The sequence below is a fragment of the Muscardinus avellanarius genome (assembly GCF_963383645.1).
Source record: "Muscardinus avellanarius genome assembly, chromosome: 6".
NCBI lineage: Eukaryota > Metazoa > Chordata > Mammalia > Rodentia > Gliridae > Muscardinus > Muscardinus avellanarius.
In genome coordinates this window covers 34,303,146-34,328,456 of record NC_137791.1, presented here as the reverse complement: position 1 = coordinate 34,328,456, position 25,311 = coordinate 34,303,146, and the positions used below count along the sequence as shown (strand labels likewise).

The following is a 25,311-nucleotide window of genomic DNA, read 5'->3' as shown; positions in this document are numbered from 1 at the left end:
GATCAGCCATTGCTTATTCTTTTTAATCTTAATTTGGCTCAAGAGAAAGAGTCCACTGGTTTGATATCCATAGGCACCAAGAAACCTTGAATAATCTGTTGATACAACTCTTTCATGAGCTCATCTATTCTGAAAAGTTAACTTTTGAATTATTTTTGAAGAAATACACTCTGAAAATATAATGACCTTAGTTTATAACTAATAAATCCTATTTATTTTCAAATTTTTGACTGTTTACTCATTCTTATGCTTTCTATTTCAACCATTATGATATACCTGATATTTTATTTAGTTATTTTTATTTTTATTATTCTTGTTTCATGTTGCCAAATGTTTTCAAGTATAAATCACCATACTTATTTTAAAATTATAATTTCTTCTGATAATTAATAGGTAAGTGTTGGAAGACATGGGTAAGTATATAGAATTAGCTGGCTCACTTTACCTTTGAGTTTGGGTTGCACTGAAATTGTTCTGCTGGCAGTGGGCTTTGAGGATTCCCTCTAAAATGTGTTATATTGCCAGGGAAAGAGACAACTATAATACATTTGAAGTTAAATAAATGTGAAAGTAAAAGCAAATCTTCAAAGTTTTTCTCTCATTCTCTTTTCCAAACATTTGAATCAAAAAGTGACTGAAGTTCAGTCTTTTTTCCTAGATTACTTCATTGGATTAATATTATGCAAAATTTTTATTTTGCCATCTTGAAAATTTACAGTTTCAATAACTTGTCCTTCATGTTCATGTTAAAGCTTCTGCCCTCAAAATACTCTTTTGTCCTATAAGTTATAGTAAGCAGAATAAATACTTATATTTTTGGCAGCAACAGATGACTTTCATTTTAAGCTACTTCACTTAATTGTTAGACACCATAACTATTCTGAAAGGATGGCCTTATAGAATATATAGTTTATATTATTCTAAATTAAAATATATTCTTGTTACATATTATTATTGTATCTACCTTCTTAGTGATGTGTATGTGTGTGGGAGGGGGCTTGAACTAGAAGCATTCTACCTCTAAGCTATGCCCCCAGCATTATTTATTTATTTATTTATTTATTTATTTATTTATTTATAAATATGATCTCTGTTTGCTGAGAGTATTGCTGAGGTTGATCTCGGAACCTGTGATTCACTTATCTCAGCCTCCCAAATACTAGTTTTACAAAAGAACTCCCATGCCTTTCTCCCTAGTGAATTTTGTGTGTGTGTGGTATTGGGGTTCCTGGAAGCCCTTTTACCTCCGGGCTACACTCCCAGACCTTTTTTTTTTTATTTTTATTTGGAAACAGGGTCTCTTAAGCCAGTGCAGTTGGCTTCGAACCTGCGCGATCGATCCTCCTTTCTCCTCCTCCCAAGCATGGGGATTACAAGCGTATGTCACCACGCCTGGCTCTCTCTAGTGATTTGAACTACTTGATTTAGAAAGATTTTAGATGAGAAGCTTATACATTTTTTCAAAGCCTCAGTCTTATTTTTTCAACGACTTGCAACTACTCTCTCTGTCTCCTTGGTGAACAGTATGAGTGTCTGTGTTTACATTCGAAGCTATTAACTTCCACTGGGCTGATCTTTCCTGTCAAGCTGAGACTATCTTTTTTTTTTCTTTTTTTTTTTCTTTATTGGTGCATTATAGTCACACATTTTAATGTAAATCATGTTGACAATGACATACATCTATGATATTGGTATGTATACACATAGTCTATAGTAGCATTTCTATTAATGAATCTAAGTCTTCCTTCACTCCTATCCTTATATCTCCTTCCTGGCTCCTCTGAAGTATCTTATCATCATCTAGACTCTCTTGTATGCCAATTACTCCATATCTGCACATATTAAAGAAAGTCTATGACCCTTCACTCTCTGAGATTGACTAATCTCACTTAATATAATGTTCTCCAGGCCCTTCCATTTTCTTGCAAATGATATAATTTTATTTTTGCTTGAATGATGATTCCATTCTTTGTATTTTCTATATGTTTAATCCATTCATCTGTTGATGAACACCTAGGCTGGTTCCATAATATGGTTATTGTGAATTGTGCTGCTATTAACTTGAGTATGCATATATTACTGTAATTCTATGGCTTCAGCCCCTTTGGAAAAATATCCAGTAGTGGTATGGCCAGATCACATGGTGGATCCATTCCCAGTTTTCTAAGGATTCATCACATAGATCTCCATAGTGGCTAGAATTTTTGCAATCTCACCAACAGTGTAGAAGAATACCTATTTCCTCATATCCTCACCAAAATTTCTTGTTATTTGATTTGCTTATGCTTGCCATTCTGATTGTGGTTAAATTGAATCTCCATGTAGTTTTGATTTGCATCTCCCTTGATTGCTAATGATGTTGAACATTATTTTATATACCTATTGGCCATTTGTATCTCCTCTTTGGAAATGTCTACAGTTCAGTTGCCCAGTTCTTATTTATTTTGCTAGTGTAAAGTTTTTTAAGTTTCTTGTATATTCTAGATATTAGACCTGTGTCAGAGGGATTGCTGATAAAGATCTTTTCCTACTCTGTAGGCTTTCTCTTTAGACTCTTAATGATTTCCTTTGATGAGCAGAAACTTTTTAGTTTGATTTCATCCCACTTATTAATTCTTGTTTTAATATCATGTGCTTTGAAGGTCTTATTCATAAAGAGTCTACCTGTATCTATATGATGGAGTGTTGAACCTATGACCTCCTCTAACACCTTAAAAACTCTGATCTAATTTCTAGGTCTTTGATCCATCTTGAGTTGATTCCTGTGCAGGGAAAGAGGAAAGGGTTTAGTTCCATTTTTCTACAAGTGGATAACCAGTTTTTCCAGCACCATTTATTTGTATCTATTTTCATCAATAATATTGGTCTGTAATTTATTTTTCTTGAGATATCTTTATTTGATTTTGGTATTTATGTGATACTGGCCTAATAGAAGGAGTTCTAAAGATTCTATCACTTTAAATTTTATGTTAAAATATGAAGTATTGGGTTTAATATTTATCTAAAAGTTTTGTAGAATTCAGTTCTTTGGCAACTCTTAGTTTTTTTAATGTTATCACTCAATGCTATAAATTTTTCTCTTAAGACTGCCTTCAATGGGTCCTATAGATTTTGGTATACCTGGTGTCTATTTTTGTTTAATTCCAGAGATTTTTATTTCTTCTGTTCTAGACCATTCCTTGTTCAAGAGTATATCATTCAATCTTTATATATTTATGTAATTTATTTTGGCCTTTCTGTTGTTGATTTCTACTTTCATTCTGTTGTGATGTGAAAACATGCAGGGAATTTAATGGTGCTTGCTTTGTGGCCCAAGATGTTCTCTATTTTGGAGAAGGTTTAATGGAGAGCTGAAAAAAAATTTCTACTCAACTGTTGCTGGTTGAAATAGTTTGAGAATGTCTATTAGTTTCATTTGTCTTATAGTGTACTTTAGGTCTGAAGAATATTTATTTATCTTTTGTCTTGAGGATCAACCTAGGTGTGAGTAGTGTGTTGAAATTTCCCAATATCATTGTATTTTGTGAGACCTGATGTTTTAAAGAGTTCATTTTACAAATGTGGGTACACCCTCATTTGGGGCATAAATATTTACTATCATTATATCATCTTACTGGATTATTCTTTTTATTAATAAGAAGTGCCCTGCTTTGCCCCCACCAAGCCCAGAATATGTTCATTGGCTTATCTAGGGTATTTGGTAAAAAATATATTTTCTACATGTAGAGTGTCTTGTTGGTATTAATATGCTGATAAGTATTTTTATAAAAGAACAAAGGTTATTTGTTGGTAGTATTTGTAAAATTTTTATTACTAGATAAGGCATAGTCTATTAGTAATCACTATAAAATAAAAAAACAAATCATTATACTGGCATAGTGATTATTACTCATGGAACACTTACTGACCTAATAAATGATAAATGCAAATATTTATGGAAAAAGAAAAATATGGTAGTAATTATAGTGCAAATGTCTGCATTTCTACTTTTAAAACCTTGCAACTTCACTAATTTCCAAGGAAACGTTATTAGTTACTAGTTAGTGATTTATATTTCCATTTATTACACATCATTTTAGTGATGTGTATAAAAATATTATATTTACACTTCAAAATACATTGAAAAACCATTATAATATTTGGAAAGTTTGTTTATGTCAACTTTTATCTGTAATATTTAAATGAACATAAGTTTTCTTCAGAAAACAAAGAGAATTTTCTAATTAACATGTATTAATTGTGGATTTCTCTTACATTTTATCTCAGTTTAATAGTAAAAAACAAACTATTGGAAGGATATCTACAAATCAGTTTATATTTTAATTAAAAATTAGGTAAAATAATATTTTAATTAACATTTAAAATCATTAAATTTACATGTATTTTGAAATAAATGATAGTTTCAAATTTATTTTGATGAAGTGTCTTTATATGCTTAGGATATAAGATTTTTAATTTATACTTTTATTTCTGGTTTATGTTTAACATGATTTAAGTTGTCATTTTCTAATTACCTACTTCCTCTCCTCAATTTACTATTCTTTTCTTTTTTTTTCTTTTGTTCTTCTCTGGTTGTTGCTATATTCTTCATGTAGTTTAATGTTGCTTACCCCTTTAAAACCTGTAGTGTTCATGTCTTTCATGAGACTATTAAGTAATGATGTCTTTTGTAACAGTTTGGGATAATTAGTTTGTGTTGCATTTGACACAACATATACTGATTCTTCTGTATATATTTCTTTTAAAGATGCATGTTCTTGGTAAAAAAAAAGCTTTATGATGTTTACAAATGTGTTTAAACAATGATTGGCATTATATATTTCTTATGAAGAACATTGATTTTATTTTATTTTTGTTTTTATTTTTTATTTTTTATTTTTATTTTTTGCTGTACTGGGGATGGAACCCAGGGTCATTCTACCTCTGAGTTACACCTCCAGCCCTACTTTTTATGTTTGAAATAGGGCCTGAACTGAATTGCAAAGGGCCTTATTAAATAGTAGCTAAGGCTGTCTGCAAACCATGATCCTCTGATCTCTACCTCCCTAATGCTGAGATTACAAGCATGATCCACCACAGTGGGCTGATTTTATTGTAAACATATAAACTTTTATAGTATAAATCTGAGCAGGACAACTTAAGGAGACATTTTCAGCCATGACTTCCTACCTAGAATACAGGAGAGAGAGAGTGGATAATGGCAGAATTAGAAGCAAGATGACAAGGAGGCTTCCGCCATGCAAGAAAAGTGATTTTTGGAAGAACATCCCAGAAGAGATTAGAGAAAAGACCACTTCAGTCGCACATGCTTTGGAACTCATAACAACATACCTTGTAAGAAAAATGATCTGGGCAGGTTGGAGGGAGCCCAGAACCAGGCAGGAAGCCCAGCCTTGTATACTGGGGAACTCAGTGTGCATGGATGCCATGCTCCAGTGCTGTCCCAGGGGCTGGGATGTGCTCGGAACAGCAGATCCTGCTCTATATAGTGATGCTGTGGGCCTCCACTCATGGAGGGGATATAAAATTCATTGCTGCTGAGTACTCGATCTTACCTCTTCAAAACACACATACTGTCTTCTCTTATTAAAAATATTGGAGAGGAGCCAAGATGGCAGTGGCGGCAGCCAGGATTCAGGAGATGCAGACAAATCCTAAGCAATCCACCTTGAACTTCTAGAAAAAAAAAACCTCTGGGAAGGGGACTGCTCCTGTCACACATGCTTAAGAATGTTGGCCTTCATACCATGTAAGGAAGGAGCTCAGTAGAGAACCAGGAGGAAGGTGGTGGCAGCAGGGGCAGTGGGGGCCAGAATTTGGGAGAGACAGAGATCCGACCCAATCTGTGGCAGCAACCACAGCGGCGGTGGTGGCTAGTACTTGGGTGAGGCAGAGATCTGACCCAATCCACCATGATATTTTGAAGAAATCACCCCAAAGGCAGATTGCTACCACCACACATGCTTAAGAATTCTGGACTTCATACTATGTAAGGAAGGAGCTCAGCGGAGGACCAGGAAGAAGGCAGTGGTGACAGGAGTGGTGGAGGCAAGTATTTGGGAGAGGCAAAGATCTGATCCAATTGGCAGCAGCGGCACCAGTGGCTAGTATTTGGCAGAGGCAGAGATCTGACCCAATCCACCTTGATATTTTGAATAAATTGCCCCAAAGGTAGATTGCTAGTGCCGTGCATGCTCAGGAATTCTGGACAACATGCTGTGTGGGAAAAATATTTGGGAGAGAATTGAGATGATGGAGTCAGTGGCAAGAGCAGTGGCCAGTATTTGGAAGAGGCAGTGATCTGATTCAATCCACCTTGAGCTGTTGAAAAAGTCACCCCAAAAGGTAGAATGCTACTGCCGCACATGCTTGGAAATTTAAGACATGCTTTATGAATAAGGTGCTTGGAAGAGAACCGAGATGGCTGTGGCAGCAGTGGTGGTCAGTATTTGGTAGATGCAGAGACAAAATCCAACCTACCTTAAAATTTTAAAGAAATGCTGGGTGTGGTGGCACACACTTGTAATCTTGTAATTCCTGCATTTGGGAGGCAGAGACAGGAGGATCACACAGGTTTGAAGCCAGATGCACTGGTTTAAGAGACCCTGTTTCTTTTCTTTTTTTTTCTTTTTTCTTTTTTTTGGTGGTACTGGGGTTCCTGGAAGCCCTTCTACCTCAGGGCTACACTCCGAGACCTATTTTTACATTTTCATTTTGGAAACAGGGTCTCCTAAGCCAGCGCACGGCTGGCTTTGAACCTGCGCGATCCTCCTGTCTTCGCCTCCCAAGCGCGGGGATTACAAGCGTGCGCCACCACGCCAGGCTAAGAGACCCTGTTTCTAAATAAAAATATAAAATAGGTCTGGGAGTGTAGCCCAGAGGTAGAGGGGCTTCCAGGAACCCCAGTACCACTAAATAAATAAATAAATAAAGTTCAGTGTAGAGGTTTGGCTCTGAAATATAAATCTGGGAGTCCTTAGTATTAGAATGAGACTTAAAACCAGAAGGTCAGATAAGATCACCAAAGGATTAACTATGTGGGAAAAAAAGATAGCTCAGTGCCTAGGAAAATAGTGTCTAGGACATGAGGATATGAGGAGGAATCAGTATGTCCAAATACCTGTAGACAAAATTAGAAGAAAAACTGACTATTCCAGTGTTAGAAGACAAATGAGGAAAAAATAAAAGTGTTTCTCTTTGGGTCACCTTCATCTCAGAGATAATTTCATTCTTTCAGCACCACAGACTCTTGGATTCTTGCTTATGTGCTCTGCCTCTCACACTCAATATCTAGTCTCATAATAAAACTTATCAGTTCAAACTGGATATTCCAAATCTACAGCTACTATACACTTCTATGGCATTGTCACTGTTCACTTGGATGGCTGCAGTAACCTCTTTAACTCCACTCCTCTTGTCATTTTACAATTATTCTCAGGGATTGATCAAAATCATTTTTGAATGTTTATTAGGATTGAGGGTTTTACTATGAAAGAGCTAAAAATACTTTGAACATTACTTTGTAGGCCAGCAGCATTATCTGAATTTTATTTAAAGAGAATCATTCTGGCAGCTGCTGATTTTTTTTTAAAGAAATGTCCACAAAGGTAGACTGCTACTGCCACACATGCTCGGGAGTTCTGGAAATCATACTGTGGGGGAAAGATATTCAGGAGAGATCTGAGATGGTGGTGGCATCAGTGACAGTGGTGGTGACCAGTATTTGAAGGGGCAGACAGATCCAGCCCAATCCTCCTTGAACTTTTGAGGAAATATCCCCAAATGTAGACTGTGTCTGAAACAAGAACTCGGGAATTCTGGACAACATGCCAAGTGGTAAAAGGGTTTGGGGGGTTTCATAGAGAGACCTGAACAGCCAGGATGGGCCGCCATGCTGCGTGATCTGGGAGACATCAGCCCTCATGACCACCGCCCTCCTCTGCACAGAGCGGGTAACCAGGGTGCACGTGGAGCAGTAGAGTCTATTTTCTGAAAGTGAAGCTGTGGACCTCTGCCTTTGGAGGGTAGACAAAATTCATTGCCACTAGGTATTTGGGGTCCCAGCTTTTGCAAAAGACATGTACTGCTTTCTCATATTAAAAAAAAAAAATGGAAGAACACCAGGCATAGTGGTGCACACTTGTAATCCCTGCGCTTGGGAGGCGGAGACAGGAGAATCACGCAGGTTCAAAGCCAGCCTCGCTGGTTTAAGAGACCCTGTTTTCAAACAAAAATAATAATAAAAAAAATAGGTCTAGAAGTGTAGCTAGGAGGTAGAAGGGTTTCCAGGAACCCCAGTACCACCAAAGAAGATGAAGAAGAAGAAGAAGAAGAAGAAGAAGAAGAAGAAGAAGAAGAAGAAGAAGAAGAAGAAGAAGAAGAAGAAGAAGAAGAAGAAGAAATAGGGAACATCTGTAGACGACCTGCTCATTGTGACAGAGACTGAAACCCATGCACAGCAAGGCCAGTGCCAGGGCTTTTGAGGCCAGAATAGGAGCCTGCCATGTGGTGAGAACTGTGCTGGGGCCAGCAAGGTCAGGATAGGACACTGCCTTAAGACAAGGCCAGGGCCAGGACCAGTGAGGTCGGGATCAGAGCCTGCTGGGAGGAAAGGCTGGTGTTGGGGCCCGCGAGGCCGGGATTGCAGCCTGCTGAGGGGTGAGGCCTGTACCAGGGCCAGCGAGGCTAGGATCAGAGCCTGCCGTGAGGCAAGGCTGGTGCTGGAGCCAACGAGGCTGAGATTAGTGCCTGCCAGGTGGCCAGGCCGGTGCCGGGGCCTCTAAGAGTGGGATCAGAACTTACAATATGGCATGCACAGAGAAATATCACAGAAAATAGAAAACCAGATGCTTTCCCTAATATGCAAAAACTAAGAAGAAATGGGTAATAGGAAGGAATCCATTTGAAGAAAAGGCCCTATAGAGGAGCAATTAAGGTGACCAATCAGAGGGGATGGGATGGGGGAAGATGGAATCTCTTTAAAGCACATGATGTACGTAAACAAATATATCAAAATTAATTACTAAATCAAACATGGGATCAAGGGAGAAGGAGGGAATGGGATGGGGATCAGATAAAGGCTAATTGGATGATGTGTGCTTGTATATCCTCACAAGTCTTGTATTCCATTGAGATGTTTGACTACAATGCACCAATAAAAATATTTTTTTTCAAAAATAAATAAATAAATTTAATATTTAAATCATAATATATCATAAAAACTTTTATTTATTTATTTATTTATTTATATTTGTGGTACTGAGGATGGAAGCTAGGGACATTGTACATTCAAGCTACAACCCCAGCCCTATTTTTTAGTCTTTTTATATTATTATTATTATTATTATTATTATTATTATTATTATTATTTTGGTGGTGGTGGTACTGGGGGTAGAACCCAGAGGCTTTCTACATCTGGGCTATACTCCCAGACCTATTTTATATTTTATTTGGAAACAGGGTCTCACTAAGTAACTGAGGCTGTCTGTGAACCATGATCTTCCGGTCTCATCCTCCAAATGCTCAGATGACAAGCATGTACTACCACATCTGGCTATAGTACAATTTTAATACAAATATTGTTGAATACTGAAGGGATTTATTGGTAAATTTAGTTGTAATTACATTATATTAATGTTCAATGCATGTCTTTTGATACCACATTTTAATTTTCAGTACTAAAAGAATACCCATCAATCCAATAACATGTTCTTTCTAGCTTTCTTCCTGAAAATCACATTTGCATACTAAGTATAATATATATCTATAATAAGAACCAATCATTTTTGTATTGGAAACTATTTCACACCAGCATATTCAGGCAAAAGAAAAGCCACTACATATTTACATTCTGTAGTTTTTTCAAGTTGTATTTTGAATATATACATATGTATATAAATGATAGTTAATATTTTATCACATTGAATATGTGTTATATAAATTTTATGACATTTCTTACTAAAATAAGAAAATTACTTTAATTTTTCTAGGAATTACTGAAGCATATTAGTTTTTCAATCCTATTTTATAACTACTACTTGCTATTCTATAAGAATAGCCTGGTTTTATAATTTTATAATGTTATAACCTCCACATAGAATCCTTGTAATTTCCTCTTTTCTTTGTAGATTTTCTAGTTCTTCACCTCCCCACAGTTTCTCTTCAAGAGTGTTAGATACAAAAAAACTAATTGCTCCCTTTTCTGTACTCTTTTGAATTTCACTATTAAATGCCACATTTTATTACAGATATCTTTTGTGTGTGTCTGTTCTTCTTCTAGCCTATTACATTCTAAAGTTCAGGGACAATGAGAAAGATGCCTACTCTGTCAGATGATTTTACAGACTCTGAGAATTTGCCAGTAAAGACCACCAGTTCCCTTTGCTCATGGAACATTCCAACAACACATTGTGAAGACATAAACATATTATGTATATATAATTTATATTATCATAGAAAGTGGTAACATTGGTGAAGAATAATAGAATTAAAAATAAATAGCTATACCGGGCTTGGTGGCGCAAGCTTGTAATCCCCGCGTTTGGGAGGCAGGGACAGGGGGATCGCTCAGGATTGAAGCTAGCATCGGTGGCTAAGAGACCCTGTTTCCAAATAAAAAACATTAAAAAATAGGTGTCTGCTAGTGTAACCCAGAGGTAGAAGGGTTTCCAGAAACCCCAGTACCACCAAAATAAATAAATAAATAAATAAATAAATAAATAAATAAATAGTTATATGGATACTGTCTTTATGGAAGACCCCATTGATAAGTAATACTGAATCCAGAATAGGGTTTCAAATTCTAAGATAATGGTTTTGAATAGCAAGTGATAAAATTTTGATTAAGCTAATATTGAAAATTCACCATTAGCATTTACTTATATCTGTTACCAAGATTGAGCAGGCTAGATAGATTGCATTACATTTGCCTATATATTTTTATTTTAAAGGTATTGTTATAATTAAATTGCCACCAACAAAAGAGATTTTCTGAGAAAGTATGATGGTAGAGGGGAGATGATGTATTCATGTGTCATGAATCAGAATAGCTTAGAGATCATTGTTAAGAGATCATGATGAGGTGATTCTATTGAAGCAGACTCCTATTCCCAATTCTCATGAATTTACAATTCATATTACTTAATAGCTTTTTTAAAATACAGGGAAACAAATATATCATGAATGTGAGTGTTCTACTGGAAATGAGCACTTACTTTATCACATTAACTTAGGTGCATTTGTCTGGGAAATAATAATTACACCAGAGAGAAGAAAAGAGTTCTGAGAAGAAATTTAAATGAAGTAGGCAGTATTTTATGTTCCTAATTTCCATACGATAAATTTAAATGCTAAGTAATAGTTCTTAGTAATATCGCCTATTTTGAAAATGCTCAGGTAAAGAATTAGCAATTTGTATATTAGTATTATTTGTCTGTAGTCTTGTTTGCTTACATGTTTTAAGAGCCCTTGGATTCATTTGATTTTATTTCTTATATTTATGTTATATTTATTTATTATTAAAATATTTATGATATATATATATATATACACTCACATGCTTTTTCTGAATCCATGTTTCTTACTGAAATTCCTTTGCTAATCTTTATCATATTGTCTATGATATCCTTTTTAACCATTGGCTTGAATTTCATGGAACCTATTTATATTAATATATAGATTTTGTAATTATTCCATAAAAGTATTGTGGTGCAAAGCATAACATGAATGTTTTGCTATTATTTAGCTTAGATATATAACCAAGATATATTTTAACATAAAATTACTGTATCGAAAATATTTTGGCTGGGTGTGGTGGTGCACTTTTGTAATCCCCGTGCTTGGGAAGTGAAAACAGGAGGATCACACTGGTTCAAAGCCAGCCTTGCTGGCTTAAGAGACCCTGTTTCAAGAAAAGAAAAGAAAAGAAAAGAAAAGAAAAGAAAAGAAAAGAAAAAAAAAAAATATATATATATATATATATATATATATATCGTGTCTTGGAGTGTAGCCCGGAGGTAGAAGGGTTTCCAGGACCCCAATACTACCGAAAAATATTTTGAAATAATATTAAAATTCAGTTAAAATAAGATATGTTTTTGTTCTGTTATAAACTAATGTTTCCCATTATAAAAATATTTTTCAAATATATCATGTGAACATGGTAACAAATCTTTCTGATCATTTGTGAGTCTCACCTAATTAAATAATTATAATTTTCTATATAACCTCTACTCATTAAAATTAAAATTTCAAACATGAAATAATTATTTGTAAAGTGAAAGGTAAATATGTATTGTTAAATTGAATAATGCAATATTCTAGATTAGAAAGCAAGCTGGAAGACTTATTATTTTAAAAATACTAAATAAGTCTTCATCATAAAGGGTCTATAAAAGTTGGCCGTTGCTGGGCTTGGTGGCTCACGCTTGTAATCCCCGTGCTTGGGAGGCGGAGACAGGAGGCTGGCGCAGGTTCGAAGCCAGCCATACGGGCTTATGAGACTCTGTTTCCAAAAAATAAAAAAAAATAGGTCTGGGAGTGTAGCCCGGAGGTAGAAGGGCTTCCAGGAACCCCAGTACCACAAACAAACAAACAAACAAATAAATAAATAAATAAAATAAAAGTTGGCAGTGAATAGAGTAGTTCATCTTAAGTTTCTTCTCACTTGCCAAGTCTGTCACTGTTCTTTCCAGTTCACTAAATCAGTTACTAATTAATCTTCTCTGAATTAATGCACCTAAAACATTTCCAGCTTGTAGGATACTTAAGCAAGTTCTCATTGCTAACTTATAATTATATACCAGACGCGCTGGCTTAAGAGACCCTGTTTCCAAAAAAAAAGTATAAAATAGGTCTGTGAGTGTAGCCCAGAGGTAGAAGTGCTACCAGGAACCCCAGTACCACAATAAGTAAATAAATAAATTAATTAATTAAATAAATAAAATCTCCAATGGACAGGTAGGGAAAGGTGGATAATTTAGTGGTAGAATATTTGCCTGTTATTCATGAGGCCCTGGATTTAATTTCCATTACCACATAAATATAACAATAATAAATAACAAAAACAAATTTGAGCCCGGCATGGTGGCACACACTTGTAATCCCGTGCTTAGGAGGCTGAGACAGTAGGATCACACAGGTTCACTCAGCAACTTAGTGAGACCCTGTTTCCAAATAAAATATTAAAAAATAGTTCTGGGAGTATAGCCCGGAGGTAGAAAGCTTCTGGATTTTACCCCCTGTTCTACAAAAATGAATAAATAAATAAATAAATAAATAAATAAATTTGATACTTCTCAATGTTTTGAAAAACCACTCTCAAAATTTAGGCAAACACTTCCTCATATTACAAAAAGTGGATTGAATATGCTTAATTAATCATGTCAGGTTCTTTGCTTCTGTGATCAAACCTTATTTCCATCAGTGATATGGACATTAGCCTTTGATATATTGAAATTTCTTTTCTAATCAAGGTTTCTCAAACACATTTTTACTTACCACTTCAAATGTTCCCAATTTCTCTGTTTTTTTTTTTTTCTTAAATAACTTCAGGCTTACTTCTAATTTCATAAGTGCACCAAAATATCTGAATGAAGTGATTCCATCCAACTCAATAACTCTAATGGCCATTTATTTAGACATAATTACACTTGACATCTGAAAGGAATTCTATGCTATTGAAAATGTCCCTCCCAAGTAATATATTATCTGTTCGTTCATCATTTCTTGCCTCTTGTTTTTTGTCCTAAAATTTGTCCTATCATGCCTTCTCTTTTGTTGACTAATTCACATTTGTTTTCTTCCAGTTTCTCTAGTGCTCAATACTAGATTATTGAGCTCAGAAGATGCAAACTGATAATTTGAATAGAACTCAGTATTATCAATGAAACATTTTAAGTGAGGAATTTTTTTTGTTTTGTTCACCTCTTATAGCATTATAACCTGGAACAGTATCTGGTATATGAATATTTGGTGAAAGAATGATTTATTAATTTAATGAATGATTGTCAAAGAGAATCAGTGGGGGGGGATTCAATACCAAGTGCCCTATTAAAATTTTTAAGCCTGATAATCCTATAATTGTGAGGATATCTGTTAAAAATAATTTATATTTAAATTCAAGTGATTAGCGTATATTTTAAATTAAAAATGAATCAGAACTAGAAAAGTCAAATAAATAACTAATAAAAACAGAACAGAATACAAATGCAGATGTTGTTGACATTATAGTTAGAGAATTAGAACAAAAAGTATTAAAGTCTAACATAATCATATTTGGTTACCTGGTTCAATAAATATACATTTGTTTTTATTCTCAAGTTCTGAATGTGAGATTCATGTTTACAACAAAATAAGTTCATCATATGTTTTATACCCTGGTGCCAAAATTTATTGATTTTCATATAATTCTGTAGTTCAGTATATATGTGACTTTCATTTAAAATATATTTTCAAGTAATTTCAGTATAAGGCCCTGAAACTTTTAAACAAATTAAACTGTGCTTAAATCTTAATCGAGAAGTTACATACTGCATAATATCTACTTTAAAACTTGAAAGCAAGCTAATTCAATTGGGGTTGCCTGGTAACTAATAAAGAATATGTCACTTTGACAGACAGGTCTGAAAAGAACAGCCTTTGAATAAATAATAGAAATTTTGCCAATTTTAGACTCACAGAAGTGAGATAGGGTCCAATTTACATTGAAGGAAAGACAGTTGAAAAGTCTTTTGTACCATTTTAGTGGAATTCTCCAATATGTTTCCCTTAAACTTTTACCTTCAACAACAATTTATGATTAATGTAGAGCTGTTGAAAGCAACTTCTAAAGACACCATTCACTATCTATTGAAATCAAATGGAATGTCCTTTGAGAGACATGAGTATTTATTAAATTTTATTATTTATTTACTAAGTATTTGTAAATGCATTTTCATAAAAATATAAGAAGATTCTGGAGAAATACATTTCCACCAAAATAATTACTACTTTAATAAAACATTTTAAATAAGTAATTGTAAGATGAAGATTATACTAAACTGTCTTTTGGATATATGAACAAAAATATTTTAACTAATCTTTGTAGTGATAGTTTCTATCAGATTGTCATATATTTATCTAAATATTTTAACCTACTTTTGTTTTAATTTCAGCAGGAAAAAAGTCAAGAAGGTTCAAGAATCAAAGGTAAGAAATGAATATTTTAAAATATTAAGTTATTTAAATCCATAGGTAAAAGAAAAAGATGAGAGATTATTTCAAAAATAAAACTTAAAAATCTTAATTGAGTATCTTCAATGTGATTTTAAAATCATTTTGAGCCATATGAGGATCCTCTAAGACCCCAGAAAATTCTACATGGATATCTCCTTTCTTTATATAATTCTGTATTGTTTTGAAGAAATTTCTCCATCAAACATTTTATCTCTGTCACATCTATGAATTGGCAGATGGGACTTTTCAAAATATATCTTATAGAAAATCCATTGTTGCCAGGCATGGTGGCGCATGCTTGTAATCCCTGCACTTGGGAGGCAGAAACAGGAGAATTGCTCAGGTTCAAAGCCAGCCTCGCTGGCTTAAGAGACCCCGTTTCCAAATAAATGTATAAAATAGGTCTGGGAGTGTAGCCCGGAGGTAAAAGGGTTTCCAGGAATCTCAGTACCACCAGAAAACAAAAAGAAAAAAAAGAAAACACATTGTTTAGTCACTGTCATATACTTTATTTTTATGTGAGAGCTGAAAAATAATTATCTGTATAACAAAACTCCATGATAACTTTAAACATGGCATAGTCTACAAGATATAGGAAGATTATTTCCCTATAGATACATTCTTAGTTTGAAATTTACTCATGAAGATAATCACTTACTCATAGTTTTCCAACAAAAGGACTCCATTAATTTGTGCTCCTGCTGATGATAATGTTGGGAAAGCACATTCTTGGACTGATCCCTTGGGCCTCCCATTCACATGCTGATTCCTTTTTATTTTAGATCAACTTGCTCACCTTTTCCTTTCCAAAGGCACAGTCATGCTATTCCTTCCTGACCTTTTGAATAGGAAGATATTTATTGTTTATTTTCCCCAGGGCTTTAAAAATATAGTGATTGTGCAGAAGTAACTAAACTTATATGTGCCCCCAAGATGGTAAAAGGGCAATTACATCTGTGAGCATGTCTACATCAGCAAAACTGTCTTGATTAAATTGTAAGAAATTTCTCAAAAACTGACTCCCACAATATTATTTTTTCTGTGTTTGGTCATATTAAGTGCCAGCTTTGTTGAGGAATAAAAAAAAGAGATGATTTTATATTCAAATGAATTGTGTCAGATTTCCTTCCAGGGATTTCCAAACTGTTTCTGTTCATTTCCAGCACACTAAAGAATAGCTTATTATTTTATACCCGAAATTATTGTATAAATTATATTGAAAACACTCATATTGTCTCACAGTTTTATACTTTTATTTTATAAAAGGGAATTTCTACTCCAAAATGTGCTTTGTGATGCTCATTTATATCATACTGAGTGCACATCTTTCTTCTCATGAAGGGTCCCAGTGAGGTTAATCTTAAATCATATTTGTAACTTTGTTATAAAGCTTTAGTATATCTATCTTCTTATGCTTTATTGCCTTGGGGTATATAAATCATATCAAGTGAACCACCAGAAATAATGTTTTTCTAACTACTGTTTAGGAACATCTTTTCTTTTATAATGTAATAAAACTTTTCAGATGGTATTTGTCAGTTCTTTCTCTCTTATTATCTGACACACGGTTCCAAACTTGCCTGTGCCTGATGTCTTTTAAATAAATAAATGAAACTAAATAAATGTAAATAAATCAAGGAGAGATGTGGTCACATATGGACTAGTTCCTTACTTCAACTTACAAAAGCTTTACATTTTTCTTGGGTATGGAACTTATTGTGAAATGTTATCTTATTCCGGTTGTGGTGGCACACACTTGAAATCTCATACTTGGGAGGCTGAGACAGGAGTTCTCAGGAAGCCTCAGCCAGACTCAGTGAGACTCTCATCAACTCAGAGAAACCCTGTTTCAAAATAAAGAGTAAAAAATAGGGATAGGGGATGTAGCTCAGAGGTAGAATACCCCTTGATTCAATCCCTTTTAACACAAAATGGGTATCTTATTAGGAAATATATATTTTAAATATAAACATTAAAATTAAAATGTTTGAGTTATGAAAACAAAATAGACTGCTGATTGGTAGACGATAAAAATTCTGAAAATCAAATATTTTATATTTCCCTGAAGATAATTATTGAAATGTTAACTATGCCATCATAAGATATTATAACTCATTCTTAGCTAGCAGTTCTCGGCTTTCTAATTGTTACTCTCGTTTATCAGAACACAATTTTTATAGTCAGACAGGTAGCCAAAGGAAGTCTTTAATCTTCTAATTTCCTACATTCTATGCCTATTTCTGCTTATGAGAATAATCCAAATTTGATTTTGTGAGCTGAAATTACATGAAGGAAACAAGAACTCTAGGAATATTGATTCCTCTTTTATCCGTGTACATATTGAAATGTTTGAAAACTTCCAACATTGCTCTAATTGGTTGATTTTGACTCTCACACATACATTTATTTTGAAACACTCTACCGATCTATATTTTTACATATTTTAAAGCTACAGTTCTATAAAACTTAAGAGACAAAATACATTGCTATTGGATTCTCCACAAATTTTTAGTGTCTAGAGTAGGTATTGTTAAAAGAATGCGGCCCAAATCTGTTTAGCACAATTGGGAGCTTTATAGATGTTTAAGATGAAATTTTTTCTTGAAATTCATTGAATCTGGGAAATAACATTGTTACAAATTTGAAGAAAATGGTAAAAAAAAGGCAACTCTATTAACACTGATCTTCAGTAATATATGGATATAACATGTTTAGTATTGCATATGTTGAAAATTCATTAACAATTCCATATGTATTATTTGAAAATAGGTCCCATTAACGAATATTTGTAAAATAAGCAGCATGATATATTTGTTAGCATTTGACAATATTTGTGAAGAAATACTAAGTTTGTCGTTGGTTTATTTCTTTAAATTTAAAAGCATCTATCCAGAGTTCTCAGTGATAAAAAAGATTTCAGTAATTCTGATTTATAAATAAAATAAACTTTCTATCAATGTTTAAGCTTTAAGATTTACAAATAACTTTAAAATATTTATTGGGGTAAAATATAATAAATATAATATCATTTTTGATGAGTTTTCATATTCCTGTGATATTATTAACTTTACAATTTCTCTGTAAATCAAAATGAGACTATTCACCAAAAAATCAGTTCTTTTTTCATAAACTCCTCCATATTTCTTTTATCACTTCCAATTCAGAAGCGATAAAAATAAAGTATGTTTTTTGTATTGTTAATTATGTTTTGGTTTCTCTAAGACTCTTCAATTAAAAAAAAAATTCAATACTAGTTTCCCTAATGTCCACTTTCACAATTCTCTCTTTTCTTCCTCCTCCTCCTCCTCCTCCTCCTCCTCCTCCTCCTCCTCCTCCTCCTCCCCCTCCTCCTCCTCCTCCTTTTTCTCCTCTGCTTTCTCCTCTTTCTTCTTTTCTAGTACTAGGAATTGATCCCAGGTCCTCACACATGCTAGGCAAGGACTCTACTACTGAGCTACAACCCCATTCTTTTATGTTAAAATTTTAATAATTATATTTTGTTAAGTGCCTAATAGATATCAGATACTATGCTGAGCTATTCTATTTATACACATTACCTCATTTTATTTTTCATTCACATTTTTTGTATATATACATGCTAACATAATTATTTCCAAAGTAAATAATTCAGATCAGTGTTAACATTTTGTGCAACTTTAAAGTGAACCACAGTTTATTTACACAATTATTAATAGTATGTTAGGAAAATTTAGCACTCTATTATTTGAAATTCTTTGTTCTAAATTTATAGACTTTGAAGATAAAAACTTTATTATTTCTGTTTCTTTTCTATAATGGCATTATTACAAATGTCCTTTTTGCCAATTTATATAAATATTTTCCAGTGATTTGTAACTTTAAGAAAAATATAAAGTGATAAATGCAACATAGTTTTGTTCTAGGGAAAATATCTAGATCTGGAACCAGCTTGTAGTCTTTGACAAGTACCATTTTTTTATGTATTTTGAGGGATTAAGCCTAGGGACATTCTACCTCCTAGCTATGTCCCCAGACCTATTTTATTTTTATTTGGAAATAGAGTCTTACTAGGTTGATGAGAGTCTCATTACTTGCTGTAGCTGTCCTTGAACCTGTGAAACTCTTGTCTCAACCTCCCAAGTACTGAGATTATAAGGGTGCACCACCACATAGTATACTCCATGATATCAAAAGTAAACAATGAGTATATAATAGTGATTGGACCTAAGAGCAGCCTTAGATTCTTATTACTGAAAGTAACTGATTACATTGCATTAATTAATTAACGTCTTTATGTTTTTGAAATATAGTAAATCCAGTGACAACAGTCATACATAAAATGAATATTGTTATCTCAGCATGGTGGCACATGCTTGAAGTCCCAGTACTTAGGAGGCTGAGAAACCAGTTTGTGCAGATTCAAGGCCAGTCTCAGCTACTTAGTGAGGCTCTCAGCAACTTAGTGAGACCCTGTTTCCAAACAAAATATAAAATAGTCTGGGAGTGTAAACCAGAGGTAAAAGGCCCCTGGATTTCATCCCCAGTACCACACCAAAAAAAGAAAAGAAAAGAAAAAGAAAAAAAAAAGAAATAATAGATCAGATCAGGGGTATAACTCAGAGGTAGAATGTCCTTGGGTTCAATCCCCATTACTGAGAAAAAAGGGGGAGGATTGTTACAAAAACACAAAATGCAGAATATATATATATATATATGTATACACATACATACACATATACACACACATATATATATATGTGACATATGTGATATATATGACTATATATATACACATATATGCATGTGACATATATGTGATATATATATATATATATATATATATATATATATATATATCCTCAGGTTGTAGTTCACAGATCCAGTCAGAGCAGCAAAATGAGACTTTCTAGGACCTGTTTTCTTGACTGTTGAAATAGGAACACAAAGTACATGTATGACGCCACAGTAGGCAAATGGCTATCAGGCTCTATTCTGAATTTTCATCCTAGGTAGCCACTCAGAAACCTACTTGGAGAGTCAGTTTTTATAAAATTCACAGTAATGTAGAACTAAAATAAAATAAATCAATATAAATAATCTAAATTACGCTCCCAAATTTTTCACTGAATTACTTTCATGTAGAATAGGCTTCAATGGAATACAGTTCTTCATTTTCTCTATGAGTTAAGATAATATTCTTTTACATTCTTTCAATTCATCAAAACAAATTGTTTTGCCTGGCTTTGTGGTGCATGCTTGTAATCCCATTACTTGGGAGGCTGACACAGGAGGATCGCAGGTTCGTGGCCAGCCTCTGAAATTTGTGAGGCCCTCTGCAACTTAGTGAGATCTTGTTTCAAAATAAAGAATAAAATTGGACTGGGGGTATAGGTAGGAGGTAGAATGATTCTGGGATTCAGTCCCCAGTACCATAATAAATAAATGTAAATGATTTTGAGGAATATTTTTCTGACATCGGCAAACAGGAAGAAAGATACTTTCTTATTCAATGATTCTATTAACATGAACAAGAAGAGGCTTCCAAAAGTAACTGACCATGTTTCTTATTCATGCCCCAAAGAGCTCAATTTACATTATGCCAAATGTCTCATTTTTTTTTCTTATTTTGCATACATCCTCTTGTTTTCCACAAACTAGCAATAAGTCATCTCATGCCATGGCTCATTAATTTTAGTTTCAAGGTGATTTAGTTTGCAGATCACTTGCCCATCAGGAGGCAGTGCTGTTCAAAAAATGACAGGATGTTAGTGAAGTTTAGTAATATTGGGGAAAACAATCCAGAATTGCTTGCTTTAATATTTTTTCTAATAAATAATTATTTAATGTTGCATATGTTATCAAGTGATTAGTGTCTGAGCTTTTAAGTAGACTTTTCTTAACATAATTCAACAATTTTTAAACCATAAAATAACATCAAAATTGTCCTTTCCTTTAGTCACCAAAACAAAACTGTTTATTAGTATTTTAACAGAGAGCTAAATGAACATCCATAGATGCTTTATATAAAAATTCACAAAATATCATTTAGATATCATATTTCAAGTTATAACATGTAAAAATAGCTAAAATGTGTTTGATAACTTCATTATTTAGCTTGAAGAGATAACTTTACCGACAATAGCTTTCATTAACAAACAATTCTGTAATTGTCATAAACATAATTTTTTTTCAAAAGTACCCCTTTTATCTATCAAAGAAAAAAATGTGGTCTATCAATTTTCTCATTTTTTGTCTTCACTTTAAACATGACATTTATTTTATTAGACAAAATATATTAAAGTATATGTACTTTATTTTCTTGATAAAAGTCTCTTATAAAACACATAGTTTACAAATATTTTCTTTCACTATGTGTTGTCTTTTTACTTTCTTGACACTGTCTTATAAAGCACAAATGTTTTGAATTTTTATGAAATACTGTTTATTTTTCTTTATAAAAAAGGTTTGCAACTCTTTAGGTGGCATTTATTCACTGAGTTTATTGAGTTCTCTGATGCTAAGTTTACCTATGTTTCTTCGTGTAACTATGGAAGATTAGGAAGTTTTACCTGTTAGGTCAAGTATTAAAGTATTTTCCTTTTAAATAATTATAAGATAAAGCCCAAGGCTTTATTTCATTACATGAGAGACATTTTTTTTCAATTAGATAATGTGTAAATACTAAAAAAATGTTTGTCATATTATGAAATTTGATATTATTTCTTAAATTATTGGGAGAAGTGGAAGAAGATGGCTACAGAATAAGATCCTGTGGGGAGCTTGTGTTGGAGAGCTCCAAGGTGAGCAGCATCCCACATCCAAGAGAGAAATTCAGTAATATCAACATGGATGCTTTTAAACACCAAGACTGAAAAAGAAAAAGAAGCAAAAATCCCTGAGAAAGTGGAGATGTGAGAACAATAGTCTGCACACCCAGCTGGAGGATACCTTGGAAAACTCTCAAAATCTCATCTACAGCAGTAACTTGAGACTTACTTCACACACAGCGAGGACACCAGACACAGAATTGCACAGCCCTGTAGCAGCACCAGACAAAAATCATGATTAAATTCATCACACAGACCCACTGGTAGGCCCAGTACAAGAGAGTAATGAAATCCCCAGAGAGGTGAGGCAGGCTGAAAAAAAAAAAAAAAAAAAAAAAAAAAAAAAAACGATTAAAAGAGATGTTGGACTGGGAGTGGGGTTGTAATTCCAGCATTTGGGAGGCCAAGACCAGAGGATCGCCATTCACTTACAGCCTCAGCTACTTATGCCCTTCACAACTCAGTGAGACCTGTTAAAAAAAAAAAAAAATGTAAGCCGGGTGCGGTGGCACATGCTTATAATCCCAGCATTTGGGAAGCTGAGACAGGAGGACCCCGGTGGTTTGCAAACAGCCTCAGCTACTTAGTGAGGCCCTCTATAACTTAATGATACGCTGTGTCAAAATAAAGAATAAAAATAGGTCAGGGGGTGTAGCTCGGAGGTACAATGTCCCTGGGTTCCATCCCTCTGTACCGCAAAATAAATAAATAAATAAATAAATAAATAATAAAAAATAAAAATAAATAAATATATAAATAAATAAATAAATAAAATAGACTCTGGGACAGGCAGACCTTGCCTGCATGCTGAACATGAAATTCTGAAGAAATCACAGGGCTTGGAATCTGCAGACCAACCCATCCTGTTCTGTGGAGAGGCATACTCCATTGCATATCTTGTATGCAATGATTGCTGCATATTTTGTAGTTATAATTTCAGTATATTTTATAGCTCTTGCTTCCCTCATTCTCCACTGATCCGATTGTGCTGATTTAGTAAATGGTGCTCTGGAAGTAAGAAAGTAAAATAATCACAAAAAAGATTCTGAAAACCATATGCCTTCCAGTAGACTTATTTAAATTTTTCTTCAAAAAATGACAAGGGAAACCCTACTTTAACTTATAATAACCCACTTGCAAATCTAATACAACATCCTCTTTACAGGTAATAGATAACTTTTATAGTATTTTCAGTGTGATGTAATAGAACTTGGAAAAAAAGTTGATTTTAATATAATATGATATAATATAATAATCTACAATTACAGTTGTACTCCATTAAGATATACCAATAAAATATTTAAAAATATATAAAATTTATATACTCTGAAAAATAAAAAATAAATCACTTATCTGCCCTCATTAAGTTTAAAGAAAATATTTTCCCCCTTTCTTATCCTGATAAACATGAGTCCTAGAGAATGTCAGAGGCTGGATGTAACTTTGCTTTCTTCAGCACATTAAGCCTTGGCAACTGTTTTCCACAGGTTTGACATGGCTCTTATAACTTCAAAATTTGAATTATAACAATACCAACTCTAATGTGCCTCTTTTGAGAAAGTCCAAATAACACCACCATCTATCTTTGTATTAAATAAATTTTTAAAATAATCTCATTTCCAGAATCAAGCTGTTCTACTCAAACTTATGTTTTCAGATACCTGGGATTGGATTTAGTTTTAACAATGGCTGTAAAAAACAAAACAAAACAAAACCATAAACAAACAAACAAAAAACCCTCAAGGATCTCTGAGGATCTGAGGCTTGAGAGTGAAAATTGACTTTGTTTCAGGCTCTTTAGGACACTGGCGAGCCTATCCCAGTTGCCAGTAGCCATTATCTTTGAAAGTAATTTCAACTACAAAACTTGCAACAAGAGGTTAATTCCTGGAACAAAAAGGCTACTATAAAAGTAATATTGCTGGATCATATGGTAGGGTCATTTCCATTATTCTGAAGATTCTTCATATTGATTTCCAAAGTGGTTTCACTCATTTGAAATCCTACCAACAATGTATTTGAGTTCCCAATTCTCCACATTCTTGCCAGCATTTATTATTGTTTGTGTTTTGAATGATTGCCATTCTAGTTAGATTTAGGTGAAATCTCAGGGTAGTTTTGATTTGTATCTGTCTGATTGTGAATGATGTTGAATATTTTTTTATACACTTATTGGCCATTGGATTTTTTTCTTTTGAAAGTGTCTATTTCACTTGTCCATTTTTTATTGGGTTATTTGTTTTCTTAGCTGTGTGTTTTTTGAGGTATTTTAGTTATATTTCCTTAAATTTTAGTGTGTTTATATTTTAAATTGCATGGGAAGTTAGTGTTCTGATTAAATTTCTTTAATTCTTCAGCCTTCCAATAAGAATAAACTTTGTAATTAAATTTGGAATAATTTTATGTTCTTCCTATTTTATTTTATTTATTTTTGTTTGCAGTACTGGGGATTGAACTCAGGGGAAGTCTACCTCCAAGCTGCACACCCAGCCATATTTTTTATTCTTTATTTTCAAACCAGGTCTCACTGAGTTGCAAAAGGCCTCACTAAGTAGCTGAGGCTGTCTACGAACCACAATCCTCTGGTCTCAGCCTCCAGAATGCTGGGATTACAAGTGTGCGCCCCCACGCACAGCTTTGTTCTTCCCATTTTAAATGTCTTTTTATAAGTTATATATATTTTTTGTGGGGCATAGGGGTTGAGTCCAGAAATACTCTATTACTGAATTATAACCTTGACCTTTTTATTTTGAAACAAAGTTTCACTAAGCTACTGGGCACTGGCCTTGGACTTGTGATCTTTATCTTCCTTACTCTGCTTTGCATGTACCAGGATTACAGGCCTGTGCCGGCGCACCTGTTTTATTTAATCTTAATATCGAATAGAACATGGCTGTGAGTATTTGGAAAGTCATTTTCATATTTAGAGATTTTCAGATTTAGAGGGTGTAATTTTAGAGTTAAAGATATTTTCTGAACTATTTCAGCATTTTAAGGGTCAAAAAGTTACACTAACCATGCCTTATATTTGTTGCCCTGTTTGGTAATGAGTTTGTGAATTTATGAAATTGTATAGCTATTTTGATAATTTTTAGTGTGGATGAAGATTGAACATAGGATTCATAAATTTAGCTACTATATCTGGAAGAAAATTTATCTTTGTTGAACACTCCTCTCTTCAGATAGTGAGTCAGAATGACTACTTTGTTTTAAAACTTAAAAAATATGGATTAAAAATCACTTACGTAATGATGTAGCCTATGATAGTCTTTCTTTCTTTCTTTCTTTCTTT

The 25,311-nt window shown here is 33.6% G+C and overlaps 1 protein-coding gene across 3 annotated transcripts in view; it reads left to right on the top strand.

Moving 5' to 3' along the window:
* FSTL5 (follistatin like 5) overlaps positions 1–25,311 on the top strand; it is a gene marked incomplete at both ends in the record, with an annotated part of 758,080 nt that overhangs the window by 81,907 nt on the left and 650,862 nt on the right. For 2 of the 3 annotated variants that reach the window (XM_080697087.1, XM_080697086.1), the window contains one exon: positions 15,156–15,186. In XM_080697087.1, the coding sequence (XP_080553213.1) occupies positions 15,156–15,186 (31 nt within the window). Of the gene's footprint in view, positions 1–15,152; positions 15,187–25,311 lie in introns of all 3 variants that reach the window. The other variant, XM_080697085.1, reaches the window with a different exon arrangement.